The following is a 26547-nucleotide window of genomic DNA, read 5'->3' on the forward strand; positions in this document are numbered from 1 at the left end:
CAATGATTATCCAATTACAATGAACGTCAGGGCGTTATGGGGGCGGTGCCGACCCTGTTCTGCATTTGGATTGGCCCAGCGTCGTCTCATCTAAGTTGATGATTGGCCAGAGTTCTTGTGGAGGTAAAACAGGAGGGACTTCACGAATGATGATTTCCGTTGTATGTTGTTTGACAGTCGGTGACGATTAACGGAAGTCCATCAGCTCAGGTAAATGCATTTTTAATAACATTTGTATAATATAGTGGCATGTTTCTGCATGAAATGTAATAGCTCCCTGATGTGTGATTTACCAAGAGTTTTAACAAAGCTTTGGTGAGTAACCAGGGGTTAAGTGAATACAAGAGGTATCGGTTCTAGTGTGTCAATAACGGTAGAGCAGCGTCAGTCGGATTAGTTCTGCGGAGAGCAAATCACAAATAAACAGTGTGACCTAGCTGTCGTATCAGTAATTCAATCATTTGGAGTTGTTTTCCGATGATAACCACGGTAAAACGCCACTGGTAAAAACGACAGCTAGCTAACACGATCCCGTGTTAACGTTAGCCACCAGCAGGGATTACGTTATAGATGGGATAGTCACCCAGGTGCCCTCTGCCCTGACGCTAGCTAGTGGAAAGATGGTTGACGCTGCTAATTTAAAACGCACGAACTGAAACAAAGACTAATAGTAGGATCACCCTACGCTGTTTATGTTTACCCAAGTGGAAGAGGCTAATTTTACACTTCTGCAAGTATGAACAGTAAGGCCTAACCGTATGTATTTATCCACACACACGCAACGTCAACGTTAATAGCCTTCAGGTGATTCTTACATCACTGTATCAAAACGCCCACTGCCGGTGTGAATTAGTTTATTAATATTATTATTATTATATATCCGTCAAGTTAGTATGCCTACCACCTAAACAATCCTGCCATGGGGGTTACAGAGTGAGAGGTCAGTAAGGGAACACCCCTGTGCTGCCAATTACTCAAAAGTATTTTAGCTGAGGGGAAACATGAGCTGATGTCCTTCTTTAAGTTCACATTGACTAGTACTTTGCTGTAATTTGCATTGATGTTTATTATATATTGATTTACTTTTAAGCTCACACTTGCTGGTATAAATTAATGTTGAGTGTCCTTGTGGTTGTATTCTTCTGTCTCAAGATGTGGTGCAAAATCACAACATTTCACATAAATACTTTCTTCATCAATATGTTATTTTAATGTAGGTTGTTTGCATTATGTAGTAATTTTTATTTTATTTCGTGGCATAGAGTGTGTATTATGGTAGATGTCAACAGACATTAGTTGTTTGAGTCAGCCCAGGTCTGCCCAGTACAGTGGAATCAACACTAGCTTCTTTGTTCATAGAAAACAATGGGAGTAGGCCGGGTCCGAGGGAGACACTGCTAGGAGGCTAGAGGTTAGCTACTGACTCCTCTTACAGCGTTGTTACCAAACTCAAGACAAAGAAGAGAGACAAAGAGAATATAAGGCAAAGGGTCTTGTGTAGTTCTGGTCAAGTTTCATATCTGCAGTGGCAAATGTTTTGTTACAGAAGCTGCAGTGTAGTAAGAAGTACTGCACTAAGAATAAGAGTAATTGTCACATCCCAAATCCACGTTAGGCTTGATGTATGAGCAGTTTTCAAAAGAGAAATGTTGTCAAATTATTGCTGGTTACCTGCCAAAAAACAATAAATGCAAAGTCTAACTGCAGCCAAAATTTGGCAGACTCTGATTTCCCACTCACAGGGATTGGCAGACATGTGGCAGGGTATGTTGTTCATCGTCTCAGATAGATGCTGAACATAGAATAATCAACAGTAATGCTTAAGACTGTAATTAGCAATTTTATGACCTTAATTTTATGTCCTTTACCACAACATCCTCTTCTGTAGTTTGTTTGGGGCTCAGAGGGTTACTTTACGTAATATGACACTACATCTCAGCCCCTCACTGATTTAATTTCATCGATATTGCTGTTTGGCCACTCCTCCAGTCACTGATGTTATAGGCTATCTTAAAGAGGAAAATACAGCAGGCCATCGATGCAGCTGATAAGAGCCTGTGTTGTTATGTCATATTTACTCTAAGGTCAAAATAGATAGTTGATAAATTACATAATAGTAAATGGTAAAACTATGCCAAATATTCCTTCGTTTCATCATTTCCAGTCTCTTGGTTTACTGCTTTTGTCCACGTTGTTGTTGTAAAGTCCTGCTTTAAACACTACAAAGCAGTTAATCAAGGATCAAAACAATTAATTATCTTTGAGTCAATCATGATTGATTTGATGTTTATGATCAAGTTAGTTCCATGCTTAGATTATTATAAACAATAAACAAATACTGGGAAATCTAGTGGACCTGAGTGAGCTAAGCTAGCATAGCTGTTTATTTGTCCAGTGACAGTGAATGAAGCTTGTTGTCCAGCTACAGCACATATGCACGTGTCAGCTAAATCAGTATGTACTGGCAGGGACGTGGTATGTAACTGGCCTGGATGAACTTTGGAAATTATTGGTTCAGTGCAGTAGCTCAGTGACCAGTATCAGATGATTGTGGTTATACTGGACTGCTCTTTGTAAATGTGCGTCATTAGAGAGAGAAGTGAAATTGGTTGTGCGGTAATTTAAACTAAAACAAAAATACAATATTTTGTTAATGCAGCAGTGCTTTTTTGACAGCCAGTTCAAATACAGACAACAAATATTCCCTTATTACTGCAGTTACTCACATGTATTGTAACCACACATTACAACGTTCATACTCAGAAATGTATAAAAACTAAGCCCATAGACTTTTAAATGTTTCAGTTTGATTTCCTCATCATAATGCGGTGTCTTAAATGTCCAGTTTATTGGGACAGTATTTGATCCCATACGGAGGGGAATAAAGAGCGAGGGGTTACCATCTGGATATGTTTTCACATGATATCTGGAGAGCCTGTGTTTGTGTGTATGTGACAGAGAATAAGGTCTGGCCCAGTGTTCTTGGCAGTATACCGTTTGTAGGATGCAATAATTTGGTTCTGCCCTCTTAAAGGACATCCTGTGGATATACAGTACTATACTCACTGTACTTGTTTCCAGCTGACAGTCAAGGATACAATCAGATACTCACACTTATTGAACTTTCCTGCCCTTAAGCTCATTTTCTGGTTTATCCTCACTGGCCTTGAGCAGTTTAGTGTTGATGTCATAGTAGCAATAGGACACTGTTGATGGGAGTAAACTTTGCTAAGGTAATTTAGTAGTGCTACAAAGAGCACCTTGATATCCAGATGCTGTACAACAGCTGCACACAAACTTTAATGAGGCCTTAGGTGTGAGTGGAAAAATCAAAGGTGTTAATAGTAACATTAGTGGTGACCCTGTTCTGTGGAATTCAGCTATTGATCATATTACTATGTGCACCTTTGGTTTTCGTGCCATGACATATAATAATCTGTTGACTATGCGTAAATGCTTGTGTTTTTAGTGGCCGCTGATGGACCATCTCTATGAAGAAACAAGTTTACAATGGGACAGAATACCTCGGAACAAGAGGTCCAAGGAGACAACCCCAAGGTTGGTTGGTTCACTGTGTTATTTTGCATTGTGATAAAAGCAGCAGTACCTTGCTTTCTAGATTAAAGATTGTAATAAGTGTTGTTATCCCGAAGAAAGAGGTGCTTAGTTTGAAGTTACTGAACTTAAATGATAAAAGTCTCCTTAAAGTTACAATATGAAACTAAAGCCAACTTTAGCATGTCTCCAGTTTAAAACACTCTGCTCCGCTCAGCCTTCAGTCTTTCTTCTCTACTGCACTCTGCTATGCTTTGACATAGCTCCAACTCTTACTAATCAGTTAGAAATTGTTCTGATTGTTTGGAAATCTCAGCCTCAATCACAAAAATAAATAAGCTTATTTTTGATACAGGGTTTCTGAATTTCATAGTATACACTCCTACCCCTCTTCACTTGAGATAACTTTGTAGCAGCTGGTCTCTCAGTTGTCAGCCCAGCAGCTTTACATCTATAATCACGAGTCTGGTCATCATTATTCCTAATACAATGACAAGTGGAAGAATGTGTAAAGGAGGAAACAAAGTTCAAAGACAGTTGTAAGGACACAGGCATTGTGAAGGTTGAATAAGACACATTATTTTCATACCCTTCTCCTTCATTCTCCTGAAGATGTTGATGATGTGCTTTGGTTAGTTCTCTGTATCAGACTAGTAATGCCTCTTTGTATTTCTCTGTTACATCAGGACAGGTTTAATAACATCAAGATATTTGTGGAGGAGGAACTACAGACAAGCATGGTGAGTATGCAATGTTTCGTTTTGATGTTCAGCTCCTGTTGTATTAGCCCGACGCAAAATTGTATCACTACAAAACATGTTTCAGCAAAGCTAAGCCAGAAAGTAAGAAAAGAAAATTAAGATCAATATTACCTAGAAAGTCTGAGGGAACCATTTCAATAGTTAATATTTACTTTTGATTAATTTAATAATTAAAGTCAATATAATTTTTAAATTATAGTTGTAAAAATGCAACCTTTGAACCTGTGCATACACAGACCATCTTCCTCTGTTGGTTTTTTTTTTTTTTTTTTTACAGATGGTGGGGATGGTGATTGGTGCGGGCATCGCCATTGTCCTCATCGCTATCCTCATTTTTTTCATCTTACGGAGGATCCAGCTTCGAAGTCAGTGAATGCTGACATGCATCTCTTATCATTTTCTGCACAAAGCATAATGATAGAGGAGTTTGTATGTAATTCTATTATAATTTGTCATTTTCCTTACTTCACAGACCTAGAAGCTCAGGAGGCCCCGAAATACCGCTTCCGTAAAAGGGATAAAGTCATGTTCTACGGACGAAAGATCATGCGTAAAGTAAATATGTGGCTGGAAAATTTCTCTATATCGTTTAGCTTCTCTGTATAATATGAAATGCAACAAGAATACCGTGGGAATATTATTTTTCTCAACAGGTCTCCCAGTCTACCTCTTCCTTGGTGGGTACATCCTCCTCCTCTCGGCCACGCCTAAAGAAGAAGCAGAAGATGCTCAACATTGCCAAAAAGTACATTAGAAATTCCCACCTCATGACATGTCATAAGCAACCAGTGCTTCACACTCTATCCATTTTTTTTCATCTTCCTCCATCCCACGCTCTCTCTGTCTTTGTTCTGTGTAGGATCCTACGTTTTAAGAAGGAGGTGCCCACCCTTCAGGCCAAGGAGCCCCCACCCTCGGTGCTGGAAGCGGACCTCACAGAATTTGATGTGGCCAACTCTCACCTGCCGTCTGAGGTTCTTTACATGCTCAAAAATGTCCGGTATGTAGCAGAGTGTTCCAAAAATCCCTACACACTCATTGGTTACTTTATTAGGTACACACATAAAATCTAAAGCAAACCAATAATAATTCTACTTTTACAAATTAACTTTTGCATGTAGTTTTCAGATATCAAATTAAGAGGTGTTTCTAATTGGTGCCCTTATTTATTTGCTACGACCTCTAAATTCAAAATTAAAAAGGGATATTGTTTTGTCTTGGCTTCAATAATAAACATATGCAATTATCACCTTTCTGGCACTTTGAGCAGAAACTGAGAAATTATAACTTTGTAAAGCAGTAAAACTGCTGTATTAGATTGCATAAGGTTGAAAAGGTGTGCCAAAAAGTTGCCAGTGAGTATTTGTCTGTGTGTTAATTTCCATGAGCAATAAAACACATGTTTGTCTTCTATAGACAACCCTATTACTTTTACATATGTGGTTCTGTTGTGAAGGCGTTGCCTAGCTGTGGGGTAAAAAAAAAAACACGTCTGTACTTTTGAATATAGGAACTCCACCAGATTAGATGTGTAGTGCTCATTTGTACAAACCAAGTGCATACACATCTGACCACCTGATGTATTTTTTGTCTATGTTTTGCAGTGTTTTGGGCCACTTTGAGAAGCCCCTCTTTTTAGAGCTGTGTAAACACATGGTGTTTGTGCAGTTCCAACAAGGGGAGTACGTCTTCAGGCCAGGCCAACCTGACAGCAGCATCTATGTGGTTCAGGATGGAAAATTAGAATTGTGCCTTACTGGATCGGTACGCAAGTTTGTATGTGCATGTATTAATACTGTTAACCTGGAAATACTGTGCATGTAGCGTTTTTTTATGGTCTGAGGTGTTTTGTGGTTAAAACTTAATGCAAACTCGGGCACACAAAGCAAATCTACTAAGGTGCTTAACTGTGGGAGCTCTAGCTTAAACAACTCATTAGCATCTATTAACATTTGACTCCAATAATCCTCATTAGGGAACTAGGGGAATAAGGCTGTTAATAAAGATTGCTCTAATAAGGAAAAATAAGTATCCCACAACAGGTTCCTGTGATAGTTAACAAGTCTTAAATAGAATGTTTATCCTGGTGGAGATCTCAGGATATTATTGTATCTGTAAATGTGAAGTGTGAATGATTTATTCCTGTCCTTTAGGATGGCAAAGAAAGTGTGGTGAAGGAGGTTTACCCAGGAGACAGTGTCCACAGCCTCCTCAGCATTCTGGATGTCATCACAGTAGGTTACACCTACTTTGCATCACACATGTACACACAGACTTCCTCAATATACAGTCGCAGTAAAAAATAATTGTTCCCCAAATATGATCTGACTTACACCAAAGTCACAAATAAACACAATTCAACAATTTCTAAGCCGATGAAACCCAGACAGCAATGTCTTTATTAGACATCAAACTAAAGAGAGATGATGGAAAAAGTAAGTGAAGTAGTAGTAGTAGTAGTAGTAGTAGTAAAGTATTTTTTTAACTGTTGTTACTGTTTTTGAGGTTGTACATGCACATAAATAATTAGTTACAGATGTCAGTATGTTGGATCGCACCCACTTCCTGTCCTGTCGGTTATACTTCACATAATTCACACTCACCAGCTGACTCACTAAATCATGAAGTACACTGAAGACCAGTGTCTGTCTTTCTGTCCAGGGCCACCAGAAGCCTTATAGAACAGTGTCAGCACGAGCTGCAGAGGTTTCCACTGTTCTTCGTTTACCCGTAGAGGCCTTCCTCTCTATATTTGAGAAATACCCTGAGAGCCTGGTGCGAGTAGTACAGGTGAGTTTTGTATGCATGAATCTGGACATTTCATATGTGATAAAAAGGATTCTGAATGTTGTGTGTTAGTTCAGAATTTACTCTCTCTAGAACCTCTTTGGAAATTGATTTGACTTGTGTTGTCAAGATCTGTGATACCAGATTTCTCTCTATTAAGGCAATACTTTGCAGACTCACTTCTGATGATCATTTTCCCCTAGGAAATGACTTATGATTGGTAATAGAGGTTCACCTACATTTTTGCCGTATTTAGGCAGAACTAGAGAAAATTCTGTTCAGAGAAAAACTGTTCAAAAACTTTCAAGCACCACTGTTTAATTATGTATTCTATTTCCCTCTAATGTAGACTAGAAATATATGCACTCATAAATCCAAAGAGGTTTTATTGAGTATTCCTTCAGTTTTTATGTGACATGTTAAAGATTCACTTCATATTTTTTTTGTTCAGATTATTATGGTTCGTCTCCAAAGAGTTACAGTCCTGGCCCTGCACAATTATCTGGGCCTCACCAATGAGCTCTTTAGTCATGTGAGTTTGTTGACACACACACATGCACAGACACAGTTCCTTAAATATGGCTTGGTCTTTACCCAGAAGCATCATTAGCTCAGTGCACATACTGTTTTTATCACTAAATCATAATTTTTTTATCTCTTTTTCTACTCTTGTGCCATATACACAAATAATCCGCTCACATTTGTTCCATAGGAAATGCAGCCTTCACGTCTGCCACCTCAATCACCCCATCCTACTCGCACTAGTCCTATTCGCCATGGTAAGCGCTTTGGCAGCCTGACAGTGCCTGAGGAGCAACGGGAAGCTGCCATTAAGGGCGAAGCTGCAGGTAATTGTTTGTATATGGGGAACTGAAATGCTGCTAAAATCACTTGGGAAGGTTCCACTAATGCTTATAAATATCTTTACTTTCCATTTTCCATCAGGGCTAGTTTTGTTTTTCATTGATTATTAAATGCTTTACATTTGATTTATTTACAGGAGGAGAACAAGGGAAGGATGGAGCAGCAGTGCCAACTCTTAGCAGGACTATCTCCATGCCTGTGGACATAGCTTGTGAGCAGCTTCTCTCAAGTTCAGAGAGATTATGTCTCTTTTGGTCTTTCGTTTTATCAATATGTGGGATATATGTAACTATATAATGTGCTTTCCTATTATCTGATTGTGTACGGTGTTAAATCTGGGCCATATGTTTTGTGAATTTGAAAGAAAAAAAAATGTAAATGAAATCAATAATAGAATTTATGGCATATTGGATTACATTAGATTGTACCTAATAAAGAGCCCAGTGAGTGTACTTTTTTTTTTTTTCAGACATGCATCATCACCAAACAACAGCTACATTTATGTGATTTTTGTGTGTGCAGGTATACAGAAAAGTCTGAGATCAGACTTTGATATGGCGTATGAGAGAGGGCGGATATCTGTGTCTGTAGAGGAAGGCAACACTCCTCCTACCTTTACTCGGGTCAGTCCACTGCAAACTCTAGAGATACAAACAAGATAAGGTTGACTTTATTGGTTCTCTGACATAGTATTGGACATTGCAGCAGAAATCCCGAGAGAGCTTGATAACAAAGCCTAAATGTTGTCTTCAGGGCATGAAAACTAACAGTGATTTAATAATGAACTTTCTTTTTCCTTAGTAAATCATTACTAGAAGTAATTATCTAATCTTTATCTTAAGCTATTCCATGGACAAAGGTTTTTCAGTGTTAAATGAAATATATGGCTTGTTCCAAATTAATATACCACTTTTGTATGCAAATGTAAAGTTTGTACAGCAAAACATTCTTGGTATGCAGATGTTATATTTTTAACTGGAGACTGTTCTGTCACATATCAACCATTTTCTTGTTTGAACCATTATGTGTCTCAGGACCAGCGAGAGAGGAAGGTAACAGTAGATGAGGTCCCCTCAGGAATCTACCTGTATCCAGAGGAAGAACCTGCAGTGGACAATATTTTTACTCCTGTATGCAGTCGATCCAGTGCTGCTTTGTTTGAGGAAGCTCAGAAAGAGATTCTCAAACTCATGAAGATTGAGGTTTGTTTATTAATTGTGGTAAAAATTCCTTAATTGCGTATTAAACCTGGAGAAAGTGTGAAAAAACAACTTGTCATTGATAGTAACTTCCTATTTTTTTCTGTTATTAAAGATGTGCATTTGTAGTAGCAATTTTGGGATTTTTACATTGAAAAACATATTCTCATTTGGCAAATGTTGTTACCCAATGTTCATGCATTATCACATTAGTATTTTGTTTCAGCTGAAACTACAGCAAGTAAAGCAGTGTCTACAAGATCAGTAAGAGCAGCACTATCCCAGTTATGCTGTGAACTGTGTGATGAAATTCTTATGGATTAAGAAATAATAATAGGCTCATTACATTTTTTTTCTTGCATGAATGAGCACATTGTCGCAAATCACCCTGGAGTGTTTGCTGACCGATTATGATGTCAAAAGGAGGTCAGTCAGTTGGCCCACTATAGAAGAGCTGGGCCCAGTCTATAGATGACTGAAGGGAGGGCTGCGATGTCAAACCATAGTTTCTGTGTTCCATATTATGTAAAAACTCAATAGAATATAAATGCTAAATAAGCTTATAGTGGCCCTGGACTAAGCTGAGAACTGAACACTTCAGAGCTACATGTATGGTGTCCCATCTAGTTCTACACATGCATTTGATATGGTATGTGGTGAACCCTCAAAGGCCTCTTAGCAAACGTTACTACTGTTAATCTTTCAATATATGTTGCTCTAATTGTATCAAAGCATGATAAATAAAATACATGTTGCAGAACTATGTGCAGAAGCAGTTTGCATTTGATCAGCATTTGACTGGACTTTTTAATATTGCTTTTTTCCCCTTTGTCTTCTCCAAGGATCCATCATTGCTAAATGGCAAAGTGACTCTGCACCATGCAAAAGCTGGAGCTGTCTTAGCCAGACAGGGTGAACAGGTAATTGCCACAAGACATACTGAACCCCTTAATGAAAACTAAAAATGTTTTGGTATAAGTATAGTAAACATAATAGCTGATGATAAATAGCATGAAATAAAGAACATGAAATATTTTACCCTTCCTTGTTCCTGCTTTCTGTACCTCTTTCCTTTTTCATCTCCTAAGGACGTGAGTCTGCACTTTGTCTTGTCTGGTTGTCTGCATGTCTACCAGCGAATGATCAACAAGCAGGAAGAAGTGTGCTTGTTTGTAACACACCCGGGGGAGATGGTGGGTCAGCTTGCTGTGCTCACTGGAGAACCCCTCATCTTCACCATCAAGGCTGTGCGAGACTGTACTTACCTCAAAATCTCAAAGTCGGATTTCTATGAGTGAGTTTTTCATCTGTGCTCTGGGCAAATACTACTGTGCTCAGTTTACTTTAAAGCAGGCATTCTAATAAATTACTGACTGTAAATTGTACATCATTTACACATTCATCCAAAATACTGCCAGAATCTTCCAGTTTTGCCATAACCATTAACTCTGACTGTATTTAGGAGCAGTACAAAGTTAATGTCCCTAATGCTTCTGGCTCTGCTGTCTTATATCCACTGCAGGATAATGAGGGAGCAGCCCAGTGTGGTGCTGAGTGCGGCCCACACAGTGGCAATCCGCATGTCTGCCTTCGTAAGGCAGATGGACTTTGCTATTGACTGGATGGCTGTGGAGGCTGGCAGAGCTCTCTACAGGTATTTTACTTCAGCTTTTTCTTCTATAAAGGTGAACAATAATGCAAAAATGTGTACAAACAATATTCGACCTTTACTTTGTCTATTTTATTACATTTAATAATCTTTTTTTTTTTGCCTTTTCGTATCTACAGACAGGATGACCAATCAGACTGCACCTATATTGTTCTGAATGGGCGCCTGCGTTCAGTAATACGCAAGGCCAACGGCAAGAAAGAACTAGTAGGAGAATATGGTAGAGGCGACCTCATTGGAGTGGTGAGAACAAATCTTTTTTCCCCTCTTTTTGTTTGTGTCTTAGTACTGGGAGTACACAGTCTCCTTCAAAAGTATTGAAACAGCAAAGCTAATTCACTTGTTTTTGCTATAAACCGAAAGCAAAGATTTTAGCTTTTATTTGATTCTGTGGACATCTCAATGCATTAACCAACAAAGACATTAGCACCTAAAATATCAGATCATCTACATTTTGAATGAGTAAAAATATTAGATGAATGAGATAAATGAAATTAGAGTCAATGAAACCTAACATTTGTCTGCAAATCCTTTGTTTGCAATAGGTGCGTTAAGCCTGCAACTCACAGTAAAACCAAACTGACTTGGTTTCTTATTTTGGTATACTTTACCAGGGTTTTCCTGTAGCCTCCTTCTGTTGTTTGTTTTTTGTGAGTTTCTTCCTTTAATCTATACCTCCTGCATGTTCAGTTGGTTTAAGGTCTGGTGACTGACTTTGCCCGTCTAAATCACTTTACTTGTTCCCTATGAAGTCCTATGTTGAGTTGGCAGGACACCTCTAAATTCATTCTGCTGCCACCTCCATTAGTTAAAAATGAGTGAGCCTTTTTTAGAAGAAGTCATGCTAGCCCAAGTCCACATATAGAGTGGCAAAAGGTTGTGTGTATGTGAGTTTTATGGACTCTTAGGACCAAGATTAACCTCAACCAAAGTGATGGAAAAGCCAAAGTTTGCAGGAAGAAATGCGATCTGATCTTCATTTATGTCAAGAGTATTAACAAATATATTGTGCCTAAAATAATAACAACAAAAGAAATTCAGATCTTTCATGTCTTTATTGAGAACAACCATATAAACCCCATAGTGCTAGCGGAAAAAGTATGTTAAACCTTTTAATAATAACTTCCAAAAAGCTAATTGAAGTCAGGTATTAGCATACCTGCAAGAAAATTATTTTGAGGCTATAGACTAGAGCTACTTTTTTTTGAGTTTGCTTCTCATGGCAATTGTACCCTCTGTTGATTTGGAGTTAAGAGTATGTAAATAATTTTGTGGATGACACACGTGTCCTGTTATGTGCTTTAGGTGGAGGCCTTGACCAGACAACCAAGAGCCACCACTGTCCATGCTGTGAGAGACACAGAGCTGGTCAAACTGCCAGAGGGCACACTTAACAACATCAAAAGACGATATCCCCAGGTAAGTGACTTCACCTATTGACAAACTCTTTTTGTGTATTTGTTGCATAGTTTTGAGTACAGAAAAAATCATACTGATGCTTCGTGTTAATGTTCAGGTGGTGACAAGATTGATCCACTTGTTAGGCCAGAAGATTCTGGGAAACCTACAGCAGGGTCGTGGGCCATTCTCAGGTGAATTTTTTTTGTTTTAATCTGCACATAAGCAATCTTTATATCTTTGGTAGACCAGCCCCAGTCCTGTTCACACACTGTGGTTTTGTTTACAGGTTCAGCCCTAAGTCTGCCTAGTATGACCACTAGTGCAGATGTAACCAACCCTGCCAGCAACCTCTCAACTGTAGCTGTGCTACCTGTCTGTGATGAGGTGCCGATCAACGCATTTAACCTGGAACTCAGCCATGCCCTCAATGCCATTGGTAAACAGAATTTTGTTTATCTATGATGACTTAATTCTGTGATGGTTTCTGATATCAGAAGTACACATTACTGCATTACATGGTACTCCGGCTTATTAAAGTAACAGACTGGAATATAGATGTGGAAGATTTGTATTCTTTACTTTTTTTGTGTATTCAGTTGTTTTATATTGACTCTGCCACACTTCTAGGGCCCACTCTGCTGTTAACCAGTGACATAATCAGAGAGCGACTGGGCGCTTCTGCTTTGGACAGGTCAGTGTGATTTAAGTTGATTTTATCAAACTTACTCTTAAATTTGTCTGCATTGATTGCTGTCATTTCCACTTACTGTATCAATCAGTAGTTCCTATCCCTCCCTATTATAACAGCATTTTTACTGGTATATACAGTATTATTGGTCCTTTACTGACCACATTTACTTCCTATTCCTGTCAGTCTGTCTGTTCTGGTTATTTCAACATGTCCCTGATCTCCTCTCTATCGTCAGCATCCATGAATACCGCTTGTCCGGCTGGCTGGCCCAGCAGGAGGACATCAATCGGATTGTCCTGTACCAAACTGACAACAGCATGACCCCATGGACTCAACGCTGCATCCGTCAGGCTGACTGCATTCTAATTGTTGGCCTTGGGGACCAGGAACCTGCTCTGGGAGAGGTGCGTGTGTTTATTTCAACCTGAGCAAAAGCAAATTTGTACATTTGCGTTCACTTTATATTTTTTTCTTGCTTCTCTCTTGTTCTTTAGCTGGAGCAGATGCTTGAAAACACAGCGGTTCGGGCCCTGAAACAGCTGGTCCTTCTTCACAGAGAAGATGGACCAGGCCCCTCCAGGACGGTTGAGTGGCTTAACATGCGTAGCTGGTGCTCTGGACATCTGCACCTCAAGTGTCCTCGCAGGGTCTTCTCCAGACGCAGCCCCAGCAAACTGGTACAAACCTGCAGCATTTTTTCATTCATTTTCATTACTACCTGTTTTTGTATTTAGTTTTTTTTTTTTTTTTTTAAATCAAATTGTTATTTCCTAGTATAATACATATAACCTGAAAAGTAAGAACATAGTCATGAAACAGTATGATAACACTGTTACACTGTAAATGTTCATTAATCCTTTTGCTTTATTTTCATATGCAATTTCTGTGTTTGTACAGAGAGACGTATATGAGAAGGTGTTTGAGAAAACAGCTGACAGACACAGTGATTTCTCTCGGCTGGCCCGAGTCCTAACTGGAAACAGCATTGCACTCGTGCTGGGAGGAGGTGGGGCCAGGTGAGCGCAGTCCAGACACGGAGAGAACATTTTGTGTCGAGAGTTTAGTGTTATTGAAATATAATAATAGCAATGCAGCCTACACACATCCTGAGTCTCAGAGTGTAGGTTATTACGTAAGGAAATGAAGGGAAGGATTTGTAGTCTGAAAAATGTCTTACCACAAAATACACAGAGCTTCACTAGAGGAAAAGGCTATTTCCTCTATAATATTTTAAAACAACTTCAACTTTATATTTTTTATTTCTTAATAATCACTGACTGCCATATACAGCCTTCAACTCAAACAATGCAAATGTATTTGCTCTCCTTCTTGCAGAGGCTGCTCTCATGTGGGTGTGATCAAAGCTATGGAGGAAGCAGGGATTCCTATTGACATAGTGGGCGGGACCTCAATTGGTTCGTTCATTGGTGCTCTATATGCCGAGGAGAGGAGCGCCGTCAGAACCAAACAAAGAGCCAGAGAGTGGTCCAAGGTACAGTGCATGGCTATGTCCATGATGTAATTTCTGTCTTTATTGGATATCTAAGATTACCTTCTGACTTCCTTGAAATGTCGAATTTATCCTGCAGCCTTCAGTGTCTGTTTGATGAGAATCACCAATCTTACAATGTAAACACAACTGATCATTTTCTTTTTAGGCGATGAACTCGGTATTTAAAACAGTCCTGGATCTTACCTATCCCATCACCTCTATGTTCTCTGGCTCTGCCTTTAACACCAGTATCTACAAAGTGTTCCAGGACAAGCAAGTTGAGGTAGGAAACACTAGCACAGTTATCAAGTTTTAGTTACTGTTTATGAATTATTTACCACTGTAGGAAGGTCTGCTGGAAGATGATGAGTCTATAGGAAAATAATGAGCTTTATGACACTGAGATCATTTATTTGTCCCCAGGACCTGTGGCTGCCATATTTCAATGTTACCACTGACATCACAGCATCGGCCATGCGTGTTCATCAGGATGGTGAGTGACCTGAATGAAGGTGCTGTCTCCTTTTTTTTGGCATAATTTAATTTTCATAGGCCAGTTTTTACTTAAACAAGCATAGGTCATTACTTGTTCTTACATGTTCACATGTTAAAGTATTTTTCTAGTACTTTTACTACAGTATATTTAGCAGAATTATTTGATGGCCATAGTGCACATATGTACACATACAAAATAAAGGGCATGAGTAACTGCATAAGTCTTTCTATGTGTTTAACACAACTCAATCTAGTAATATCGCTGAGAATTACAGCAAACTAATGTGTGAAACTGGCATTATCATCAGTACATGTTCCAAAATTATTAATCAGTAAATGATGGTTGCAGCAGCCACTCAGATTGAATTGAAGCCCTTGGGGCAAGTGTCAGTATCATCATTATGACTGACTCTATTATGATTGTGTTCACATAATAGTGGTCATGCCAGCTAAAGGACCTTTGATTCTTGTTAAAAAGTAGAGTACAATACAGTAAAGAACAGTAAATCTGTTTAAAACTAGTGAAATGTAATGGAAATTAGTTTAAAAACGGTTTATGAGAATGTTAAGAGAAATTACAGCCATGTACTCTACATGGATGAAGTAAAAGCAAGAGTATGTTAAGTATGTTAGAGAATGTTAAAATGGGAGCAAGCCAGAATACGTTGCCCTCCAATTGGAAAACACTGCTTTATTTAAGTCCAATATTTCTGCCAGTTTCAATATTCATAGAGGAGGCTACAACAGATTTCTCTAAAAACACTGTTGATGTTTGTTTGTATGCTTGTGCATGTTAACTGATATAATGGTAAATGTGTTTGGTTTGACTTGCAAATAAACGCACCATCGCTAACATTATCATAGTAGAGCTACATAGATTGAAGTGATCCCCCCCCCCAACAACCCTGCAAATTCAGTCTATTATTTTTGTGCCATGTAACATTATGAATACAATGCACCCTTTTTAATTAATTTTGCCTCATATCAAGACGTTAATAGTTAAATTGCAGTGTTTGAAATTATTATATTTATTAGACTGATTACTGCATTTCAGGGACTTGTTGGTTTGTGGGGTTTAGCCCTGCAGGGATACATTGAATCTTACCCTGTGTAGGAACTAACTGCTGGTGCAAAGCCTCTTCCTCTCCTCCTCCCATAATCTGCCTCCTGTACTGTAACTGTTCTGTATTCTCTTTTCTTTATCCTTTGTGTCTCTATTTTTTTTCTTGTCATATTTCCTATCTTTTACCATAAATAACTTTTCCTCTTGTCTAAATCATCCCTCCTTACTTTTCGTGTGCTTAATTAATATAGCTTTTCAATGTTTATTTTTTCATTATTGATCATGACATTTGTCCCTCCTTATATTATGTCCTACTTATATCCCTAATGGCAGGTCTTTCTGCACATAGAGACATCAGAGCTTCCCACTTGTAGGTTGCTGCATAGTCAAAATAACCAGTGAAGTCTAGTGTAGACCCTACCATACTGATCCCTTTCCCATGTCCGTGACAACATGTAGGATCCAGAACACTCCACGCTGCCTGTTCTCCCTCTTGCCCTTCAGTGACATCCCATGTTGCTTCTTTCACTCCATCACCTCCATTCTGTGCTTTCTTTAGTTTTTCTGCTGTGCTTTTGTCAAACATTGTTTGCATGGTGCTATTTTGTATAGGAATAGGTGACTTTGGGTCCAGCCACTGAAAACAAAGTAATTTAACACTTTCTGTTGGGTGCACAGTTACACAGTGCTATTGGTTTGTATATCATCCTTAGGTTTAATTCAGTGACAAACTAAGAGTGAAATCTGATACTTGTTTGAAGCTAAACAGAAATGTTTCCAGTTTTTCTTGCAGTTTTTTCCCTGTTTACTTCAAGGCCAACAGTATTTCCTAAAGTAATGGGCTCAGTCTCTGTTGCCATCAGTTTCTGTCTCTCTCTCTGCTTGTTTTCCTCCCACCATGCTTGTTGAACCAAACATCTAACATTACTACTGCGATTTGGCTTATGTTAACACATCAGACACACCTTACAACACTTTTTATATGTTAGCAAGCTCATTTAAACATATTTGCTGTCATTTATTCACTGGTATTTTGATATTGAAAGCAAAGCCATTATTATTTCCATTATTAGCTTTCAGATAGTTTCCTTTAGTTGCCTGTTATATGGCAAAGCTTCAATATACATTTGTTTTTATACTGGAATTTCCTGCATTTGGTTAGAAAACTTAGGCTTTGTTAACATTGTATTCCACTTCCTGTATTCCACTTCCTTCGGCAGCATCTTGCACTCTCTTCTTCAGGCATTACTTTCTTCCTTCTTTTCTCTCGTTTTGACTTTTGATATTTTTCTCAGTCATTCTGGCTCTATTTATCCATCTGTGACGTGGAGTCTGGCCCATATTTGATGTCTTCCTACCTCTCCATCTTCATTTCCTGACAGGTTGCGTCTGGCGCTATGTTAGAGCCAGTGCCTCCTACACCCCCTATTTACCTCCCCTGTGCGACCCCAAGGATGGCCACTTGCTTGTGGATGGTTGCTATGTTAACAATGTCCCAGGTCAGATTTTAAAAACCCGCTCACTGAAACTTCCTCCCCCACCCCTAAGCTGACAAGTCAGCCACCTGGCTACCCTCTTTCACTTTCTTGTCCTATGTGTCCCAAGTTCTCACTCGTAACTAACCCAACCCTGACCAGGTGGACATAGGGAGCCCATGGTTTGGAAGGAAATCCTAAATCCAAAGATATATTTGATCCAATTAGTGCTTCGTAATTTACTAAATAATTACCTCTAGTAGACATTATTCTTTCAGCCATTGGCTTTGTTAGTCACATACACACACACACACACCAGCTAGCTTGACCATTGACTCTTACAATCTCGTTGAATATGGGGTCTTGCCCATGCATGTCTGGACATCCATCGGTCATACATGACATATATGATGGCTTATACATGAGGCCCTCTACATTTACTGAAAAGAAACCCTCTCCTGTACATGTATAATGTTCTGGATGTGTATGTGGCTGAATGTGTATGGTTCTTCATGTGTGGATGCACATTACTACGAAAATGTAGTAAAATCAGTCTGACCTGGGTTTAGATTGAGCTGGGTTTTCAGTTTGAGATCAGTTATAGTGATCAGTGACACTGGAAATACTGAAGGACTGCACCATGTCAGCATCACATCTGTCTTTTGTGATTGTTGTGGATCATTGTGCGTTTTGGTTGGGCCTAATTGTTACCCTCCTTTGGACCGAACTGCAGCTTGCTTCTCATGGGATTGTTCTGTTATATAGCGTCTGTTTCATTTCATCTTTGCCCACAGAACATGTTCAGTCTCTCCTACACAGCTTTGTCCTGTCCCCTGGCTTTGCTTGCTTTAATGTGCATGCCAGTGTTAAATACAATGAGCTTATCTATATATTTCTAAGGAATATATATTGATGGCATATTACATTTTTCTTTGAAGTTTCTTTTTAATTAGTTTGGAATGTGTGTTCTGGATCCTGCTGTTGCCAAATCTTGCCCCTATTACAAACTGAGCAAAGTTACAAGTCTAGAGTAAATCAATTGAAAGCTGTAGGTGGCATTAATTTCTCTATTTATATTTCAGTCAGACAATTCATTTCACAGCATTCACATATACTCCACGCATTGTTGCACCCCTCGCTTTTCTCCACGGTGCTCCTTATCCTTCCAACCCATGCAGCACCTGGCCTGCTCCTGTCCCCTGCTGGCACTGAGCTGTATTGCAGGACAAGAGCAGGCTTGGTGCTTCCCTGCCATGTTCACGATGAAATATCTCCAAACACTGTCACAACATCTACTGCTGCTGTTAACATGTAAATATTATATTCTCCCACTGAAGCTTTGGCTGTTTCAGCATAATGCCCAGTATCTGTGGGTTTTTCAGGAGCTGAATATTCTTCAGTACTGTTGTTGAGGCATAGTTTGGAGATACTTTGGATTCAAGCAGCCTTGGTGCTCTGTGATGGTTGCCATTTACATTTTTACCTTCTGCACAAGTTACACAGGGTCTCTGTGCCAGGTAATGAGGTTTGCAGTGGTGTACAGCAGAGGCTAAAGGTGAGCAGAACCACAGTCCTGGCTTTTCGAAGGAATTTCCTTAAGACTTTCTTTAAGCTAATCTCCTTCTGGTGTTGGGATTGTGGTCTGTGTCAACACTAACTTGAAACATTTAGCAAACATTATTGAGATGTTATCCCTCCCCCTTCCTCCTCCCTCCCTGGTGTGCCAGGCTCTCTGTGGCGCTATGTGCGGGCGAGCATGACCCTCTCAGGGTACCTGCCGCCTCTCTGCGACCCCAAAGATGGCAACTTGCTAATGGATGGTGGCTACATCAACAACCTGCCAGGCAAGTAGAGGTGGTGCCCTAACCTCCACCAAGATACTGTACAGTCCTCAATGTCCATCCAGCTCCTGTACCCAAAAGCAGGGGGGAGGTGGAGTGAGGTATGAGAATGATTTCAAAGAGGGGTTTTAATCAAGTTGTTTATAGGCTGTGTAAGTATAAAGTCGTGACCTCGTCCTTATGCTGATGGAGGGAAGTCTGGTGTTGGTGGTGAGCTTTCCCCATCTGAATATTAAATATTGAACTGGTTCAGTCCATTAATTAGTCAATTTGGTGAGACAAATTAAATCAATTTAAAAAATAAGAAGAAGGGACTTAGCTCAGTCAAATATTCATTTTTACCAGATGGGGAAAACCATCACTCTAAATAAAGAAATATTTTACTGTCTGATAGGTGTATTAATTGTTGGGGGTATTTGGTATTTGTTTGTCAAACAGCCTGGTGTCGGATAGCTGGCTTTAATTAAGCTGGGCAGAGGGGTTTCCATTAGTATCAAGTAAGAACTTTGACACTTATGACGATCACCTAATGTGATCTTATTGTCAAGTCAAAATTACTTAGTTATTAACTTAAGTTATTATTGAGCCACAGGACACTGGTCTGCTTTGAGATTAAAGTCTGTTTGCCCTCATGTTGAAATGAGAACTGCTCTATAAGGCTGGGTGATAATTCAACATTACCACTGATACACTTTCATTAGCATTGTGTTGTGATCAAATATAGTTTTGTTCATTCATATGAAGAGTTTGGTCATGTACAATTTAATAGTTAAAATTGTTTATTATTATGATATAATAATAATAATTATTATTATTGTGTTGATAATCTTTTTTAGTATATCACCCAGACCTTCATTTGTCTTTTGTTATACTGAAGGTTAGTGTTTGTCTCCATTTCAACCAGACACTGTTTAAAAAGAGGAGAGGAGCTAGCTTTTGTCTGCAGACAATGAAATGCTTTATAATGCAATGTAATTGGAAATTGCACAATATTAAATGTACATATTTGAGTAATATGGGTATTTTTCATTATGGTGTGCAGATAAAAGCTCCCCTCAGTCTGTCTGTCTGTAGTTGATAAAGAATTTACACTGTACTGATGTAAAGTAGCCATATTTCACAAAGCTCTGAACTGAACGTTTGTAATTCTTTATTTAATATAAAAGGTTTGTGAAATGTGATGCTTTCTGAGCCCAAACATTGATCCAGCTAAAGAGAACCTTGTAAAATTGACATACTTTATTTCTGAATGATATTACTCTGCCTTCTGAAAAGTTTGTAATCGATCAGCTGCATTTATAGTTGTTCTTGGCACACTGGATCAGTGCTTTGGGATGTGGGATGTCTTCCTGTTTCAGTGTTTGACAAGGCTCAACACCACAAAAAGTCTCACTGTCCCAAGGCCCCTTTTAACACTGACAAAGCCACAAGAAATATCATGATTTCAGACCCTGTGCTTGTTGGCCAGGGATGTACAGTATGTTCTTCTTTAAAATTGTAGTGTTCTCTATAACCAATTATAAAGAAATGCTCTGGAGACTGTGTCACTTTTAAGAAACCAATGTTTTTTTGTGGTGTAAGTCTGTTCGAACATTGTGCCTTACAAAAGGAAGGTTTAAAGTAACTTTAATGTTATTGAAACAAGTGAAGTAACACAGGATTCATTGTCTTACCATCTCTGCCGCTCGATCCTGTCGTGCTGTGTTTCTGCGTCTGCACCTTTGTGTGTATGTGTGTGAATGCTGGTCTACATGTTGCACATCTAACAGCGGACATTGCAAGGAACATGGGTGCCAGGACAGTCATTGCCATTGATGTGGGAAGTCAAGATGAGACTGACCTCTGTAACTATGGCGACTGCTTGTCTGGCTGGTGGTTGCTGTGGAAACGAATCAACCCCTGGGCAGAGAAAGTAAAGGTACAGTATGGGTTGACTACACAACACACTGGCAACTACTGATGACTCAGCCTAAAATAAATAATACTGCATGTGAGCCTTTAATGGTTTAATCCAATCAGTGGTAGTAGTACTTAGATCATAGTTTTATAGTGCATAAAATGATTTACCTTATTTTATATATATATATATACCTTATACCTGTACACTGTTTTCAGTATCATGTCTTGAATCTGAATCTTGAATCTCATTCTGATTTGTATTAATTTATGAGCTGCTGGTTAAATTCAGAATTCAGGGATCAGGGAGTGATTTTTTTGTAGTGTATTTTGTATTAATAATCTGAATTTGAAAAGTAACTAGTAACTATGGTTATCAATTAAACATAATGAAGTAAAAGTATGTCATTTGTTGTATGCAGTGACATCTAAGCAAAACACTCATATAAAATAGCACAGCCTCAATTTTAAGTATAGTATTTAAATAAATGTACTTAGTTACGCTTTATTGCTGTGCTGATCAACATGTAGGACTTATGATTAGGCTGCTGAGTCAGCAGACTGAGCAACATTGGTTATGGTGTCCATGTTGGCTTCTGGTTGTCTTAAAGTGATTTTTACAACGCCCCCTTGCTTAGGTACCAGACATGGCAGAGATCCAGTCTCGGTTGGCCTATGTGTCATGTGTGCGACAGTTAGAGCTGGTAAAGAAGAGTGCCTACTGCGAGTACATCAGACCACCTATCGACCGCTTCAAGACCATGGACTTTGGCAAGTTTGACGAGATCTATGTGAGTTTCTGGAGCATTACATTATGTCCAAAATGACTGCTCATTCTCTACTCCCTATATAGAGTAATAAAAGTTACGGCGAGTGAGCTTTAGGACATTTATTAATAGTCAATGTTTTGTCATTATTCACAGGTGATGTGCAACAATAATTGCATTTTGGGGCTATAGCAGAAAGTAGTAGAGATTTTCTGATCTAGTTTTGTTAAACCTGAGTTGAGTCCTTGAGTTGAGCAACATGCTGTCTTAACATTATTTGACAAGATGATTGTTACAAGATATGTTTTGAAATTAAGTCAGTGTTGATTTAAAATGAAACACATTTTCTTTATCAGCTTGAATGGTTAACGTGCCAGCTTCACTGACTTTATTAAATGCATCTCATGTTTCTATTTACACCACATTATACCACAGGATGTGGGATTCCAGCACGGCAAGTTGCTGTTTACTGGCTGGGCACGAGGTGACATCATCAGGAACATGCTGAAGGACCACCGTTCAGCTGACTACAATGACAGCAAGAGAACTGATGTGAGGAGACTGCCCACACACATTAGACAATACATATCACATTACATCACATCAAGTATCATCATAGTAATGATTGCTTGTCTCCTAGTCCTGCACATGTCCAGGTGCTGACTTCACTGACCTTGCAGAGATTGTATCAAGGATAGAGCCAGTCCAAAGCTACGTAGCTGCGGAAGGTAAAAGCTCAGTTCATCATATAGTGGTTAAAACATATCCTTGCATTTTCTTAGACCTTACAAATTTACTTTTAACCCAGTGTGCAAAATATTACAGCCATAAGTACACAGCTAGTGAACATCATTTAAAGTCTGCTATAACAGAGATGTCACAGATATTTTATGGGTACTAAACCTAGTGGGTCAGTAATGCAATAGATTCTGTCAGTAATATTTCCTCTTCCATTCAGCAGAGGAGTCGGACTGTCTGACAGAGTATGAAGAAGATGGGATGGATACAGTGAGAGAGGAGGAGGGGGAGGAGGAGGAAGAGGAGGCTGAGGAACCTGAGGACCACTCTCCTGGGGAGTGGGGACAGAATGGAGTCTTTCAGACTGTAAGCACACGCAAAAACAGCAAAATAATATGTAGAACAGCATCAGGTATCAGTACCTACCAAATATATTGAATTTAATCATTTAAATTAATTCTATGAAAAGACAATTAAGTGATCCCAGACAATACAATAATAAGTAAAGATACAACCTGATAAAGATTTGTTTTTTCCTCTGTGGCATAGATCTTCACAATTATCCAGAAACTATTCAAATATATATAAATATAAATATATAATATCATGGGCGACAATATCCATTATTACCACGTACAGACACTGAAGTTTATTTTGAATCAGTCTCACTCAACTGACTTGCTGAAGCACTAAACCTAAAAACACACAGCACCAGCTGTTTTAATTTTGGAAATATTAAATTGTATTTTTTTTCTGTATTGTATTGTTGATCCTACTCTTAAAGGTTTTTATTTAGTTTGGGTCTGAGTACCCAAGACACTTTAGGAGAATCAGAAAAGTGAGACACCAGCTTTATCCTTTTACTCAAAGCCTTACTATTGTTTTATTGCTTTAACCGTATAAAAGCTACAGTGTTTATTACACTCTATTATACAAAAGTGCAGAATATACTTATATTAAAAAGACGAAACATGTTTGCATACTGCTTTCCAAAAAACAAGAACGTGACAAATGATGCAATGACGCCTTCAGTCACATCATGATAATCAAACTGTTTATTGTAGCGAGACAATGCATGATATATAATATTTGTTGTGTAAAGTTATATTTCTACATTAGAGGATCACTGAGTTCCTCTGGACAACCTTGAGATGTTATTTGTACTGACCAGATGACAACACCACTGTCTTCTGCTCAGCAGGATGAAGAGAAATCTGTGAGAAGACGCAGGAAACTTACCAGTGATTCCAACACCTCTGAGGTCTCTGACTGCTGACAGAGAGCCCTGAAGCAGTAGAGGAAGAGGCTCACTGGCCAACTCACAGGTCCATCATTTCTCAAGGCTATGTGGATGCCACACGCAGCCCTTGCAATTTGTGAACTGCTGAAATACTGTTGTTGATTTTCTTGAAGAAATTATCTTCTAAACTGTTGAACCTACTTTGCATCAAGTGGCTTCTTCCTCACTCTCACACAGTCGTCATCTGTTCACTTTATAACCAGACTGTCAGAAATTATTACAGTTATATGGTTTTAGTTAAGAACTCTCTATGAAAATCGACTTTTGTCAACATTTTTTACAAATCTGACTCATTGCCATAGTCGTTGCTTGCCAAGGTTAAAACTCCCCAACACAAAAAACAACGAGGACAGTTTAAATTTCCAAATCACTAAATCAACTCGTCTGAATATTCACATATGTCTCTAATGTCGGTACAGTTCCGTTGCACTCATCAAAGACGTTTTGACACGTAACATTGTCAAATTCATTTCTTGTGTGGGCGAGTTTGTTGTCGGTGTGTTTCCATGTACAAAGCTGTAGTTTGTTGAAATAGTAGCAGGACACTGAAAAGATGAGAAACATGCAGAGGAAGTGTAGTAAGATAGTTGCATACTGTAAGTTTAGCATAGATGTGAAGCAGGGAGTCGGGACATGTGGACACTACAGTAGTTTTGTTTGTTTGTTTGTTTGTTTGTTTGTTGATGACTGAAGCTGGACCAGTGTTTTGAAACAGAATGAAGAAAACTATTTGAAGAGGGTGACCTGTTAATAACTGCTGTAGAAAAAAAAAAAGGCCAAATGAGATGATTTCAGTGAGTGGATGACATGGTGCCTGTCTGCATTGAACGTTTGTGTGACAGCTGTTCTTCTTGAGACGATGCCTTTTCAACCTGCGTTTGTTGCACTTGCAGTGAACAGTGCATTTGACTGTCAGTACACAACAGACATGTGCGTGTGTGTGTGTGCGTGTGTGTGTGTGCGTGTGTGTGTGTGTGTGTGTGTGTGTGTGTGCGTGTGTGTGTGTGTGTGTGTGCGTGTGTGTGTGTGTGTGTGTGTGTGTGTGTGTGTGCGTGTGTGTGCGTGTGTGTGTGTGCGTGTGTGTGCGTGTGTGTGTGCGTGCGTGTGCGTGCGTGTGCGTGCGTGTGCGTGCGTGTGTGTGTGTGCGTTTGTGTGCGTGTGTGTGCGTTTGTGTGCGTGTGTGTGCGTGTGTGTGTGTGTGTGTGTGTGTGTGCGTGTGTGTGCGTGCATCTCTGTTTGTACCAGGTCACATATGAAGTAGTCAGGGTTCCTGCATATACCTTCACAGTTCTCTGCTAGTGGCGTATTTGACAGTTTATCTCACACTGTACAGTTATGGAAATCTCCAAAACTATGCCAACAAATGATTTTTAAGCTATTTTGAGATGGATCATATGCAGAAACCCTGAGGAAACTCCAAAAAGACAAATTCATCTTGTGTAATTAACACTTTATTAATATGGACCTTCTGTAGAAATTGTAACTAGATTATATTATGATAAAAAAAATAATGATGTTGATATTCAGATATGTATATCAGGTGGAAATTTGTAAGTTGACGCTTTTCTGCAAAACAAGGGAACCTGCGGCTAAACTAAACTAATAGTTTCTTTTCTCAAAATCCATTATGTTATCATAGTCTCCAGATTTGCTTTTTTTAATTTATATATACATATTAACGACCGGCTTTTTTAAACTTATTTTTCTTTTTTAAATTTGGGGCTGGTGGGTGTTTTATTTGAATTAACTTGGCTTTAGCTGTTTTGCACTGAAATACAGTATTTGAAATATTCCTAGCTCTACAGAGTTTGGTTTAATAATTGCCATCAACTTTGAGATGCCAAGGAAATCTAAGAAATAACAAGAGATGATAATTTATTATGCATATTTGAAAATAAATATAATATGCATCATGTCGTGGTATTTGACTTTTTCTTCTTCTCTTTTCTTTTACATTTACAAAAATCTGCGAATGTTACAAAACTATATGAAATCTGCTGTTTGTACATGTAAAGACCGTTTGTTACATACAGTTTATTAAGTATTCGGTTGTAAGTGTAGAGTTGGCGTTTAAAGCCTGAAGATGGTACTAGTTGAAAAGTCATGAGATCTCCAAATGATTACACTTTGTTGAGAATGAAACAACATGATAATCGATTCAAAAGAAAGATTTGCACAGAAAGGACATTTCAGAACCAGATGAAGTAACACTAAAACAAGGAGGTGTGCACTGTGGTATTCATAGCTGCATCAGATAAATGCTGCCCTGCAGGCTGAGAAACAAGCAGGTGGACATGAGATTATTCACACCTGCTGCCAAAACACTGGGACTCACTCTTGTTGGAGGGTTTATATTTGTTGCATTAAACAAATGTAGATTTTAGCGATAGAAAGACATGAGGCAGTATTCAATAACAAATTAAACAGGCATGTGCAGAAAGTACTTTTTAGAACCAGTAACACTAAAGTAAGGAGGCACGCAACGTGGCATTCACAGCTGAGAAATACTCAGATGACTTTATTCAACATAACACTTAACATACACCTGCAGTG

General features: G+C 38.8%; 1 protein-coding gene across 8 annotated transcripts; it reads left to right on the plus strand.

The window, feature by feature from the left end:
* The first annotated feature begins 134 nt into the window (after nt 1–134).
* Nucleotides 135–25003, plus strand: pnpla6 (patatin-like phospholipase domain containing 6). Of its 8 annotated transcripts, none has more exons than XM_026359018.1 (37): nt 135–210; nt 3470–3558; nt 4242–4295; nt 4594–4681; nt 4789–4871; nt 4970–5061; nt 5176–5316; nt 5921–6080; nt 6470–6550; nt 6978–7106; nt 7555–7635; nt 7816–7951; nt 8104–8178; nt 8490–8590; nt 9002–9169; nt 10009–10086; nt 10255–10460; nt 10689–10820; nt 10955–11078; nt 12141–12254; nt 12352–12427; nt 12523–12672; nt 12864–12927; nt 13163–13331; nt 13422–13604; nt 13825–13943; nt 14263–14419; nt 14586–14702; nt 14843–14912; nt 17360–17476; nt 19180–19296; nt 21063–21211; nt 21828–21980; nt 22392–22508; nt 22597–22684; nt 22915–23060; nt 23893–25003. In XM_026359018.1, exons 2-37 carry the CDS (start codon nt 3511–3513, stop codon nt 23968–23970), a joined length of 4161 nt encoding a protein of 1386 aa, XP_026214803.1. In that variant the 5' UTR covers nt 135–210; nt 3470–3510; the 3' UTR covers nt 23971–25003. The 8 variants fall into 8 exon arrangements, with proteins under 8 accessions (XP_026214803.1, XP_026214805.1, XP_026214806.1 ...); XM_026359020.1 differs by having other exon boundaries at nt 23896–25003; XM_026359021.1 differs by having other exon boundaries at nt 22918–23060.
* Nucleotides 25004–26547: the final 1544 nt, after the last annotated feature.

Source organism: Anabas testudineus, chromosome 1 (genome assembly GCF_900324465.2).
Source record: "Anabas testudineus chromosome 1, fAnaTes1.2, whole genome shotgun sequence".
NCBI lineage: Eukaryota > Metazoa > Chordata > Actinopteri > Anabantiformes > Anabantidae > Anabas > Anabas testudineus.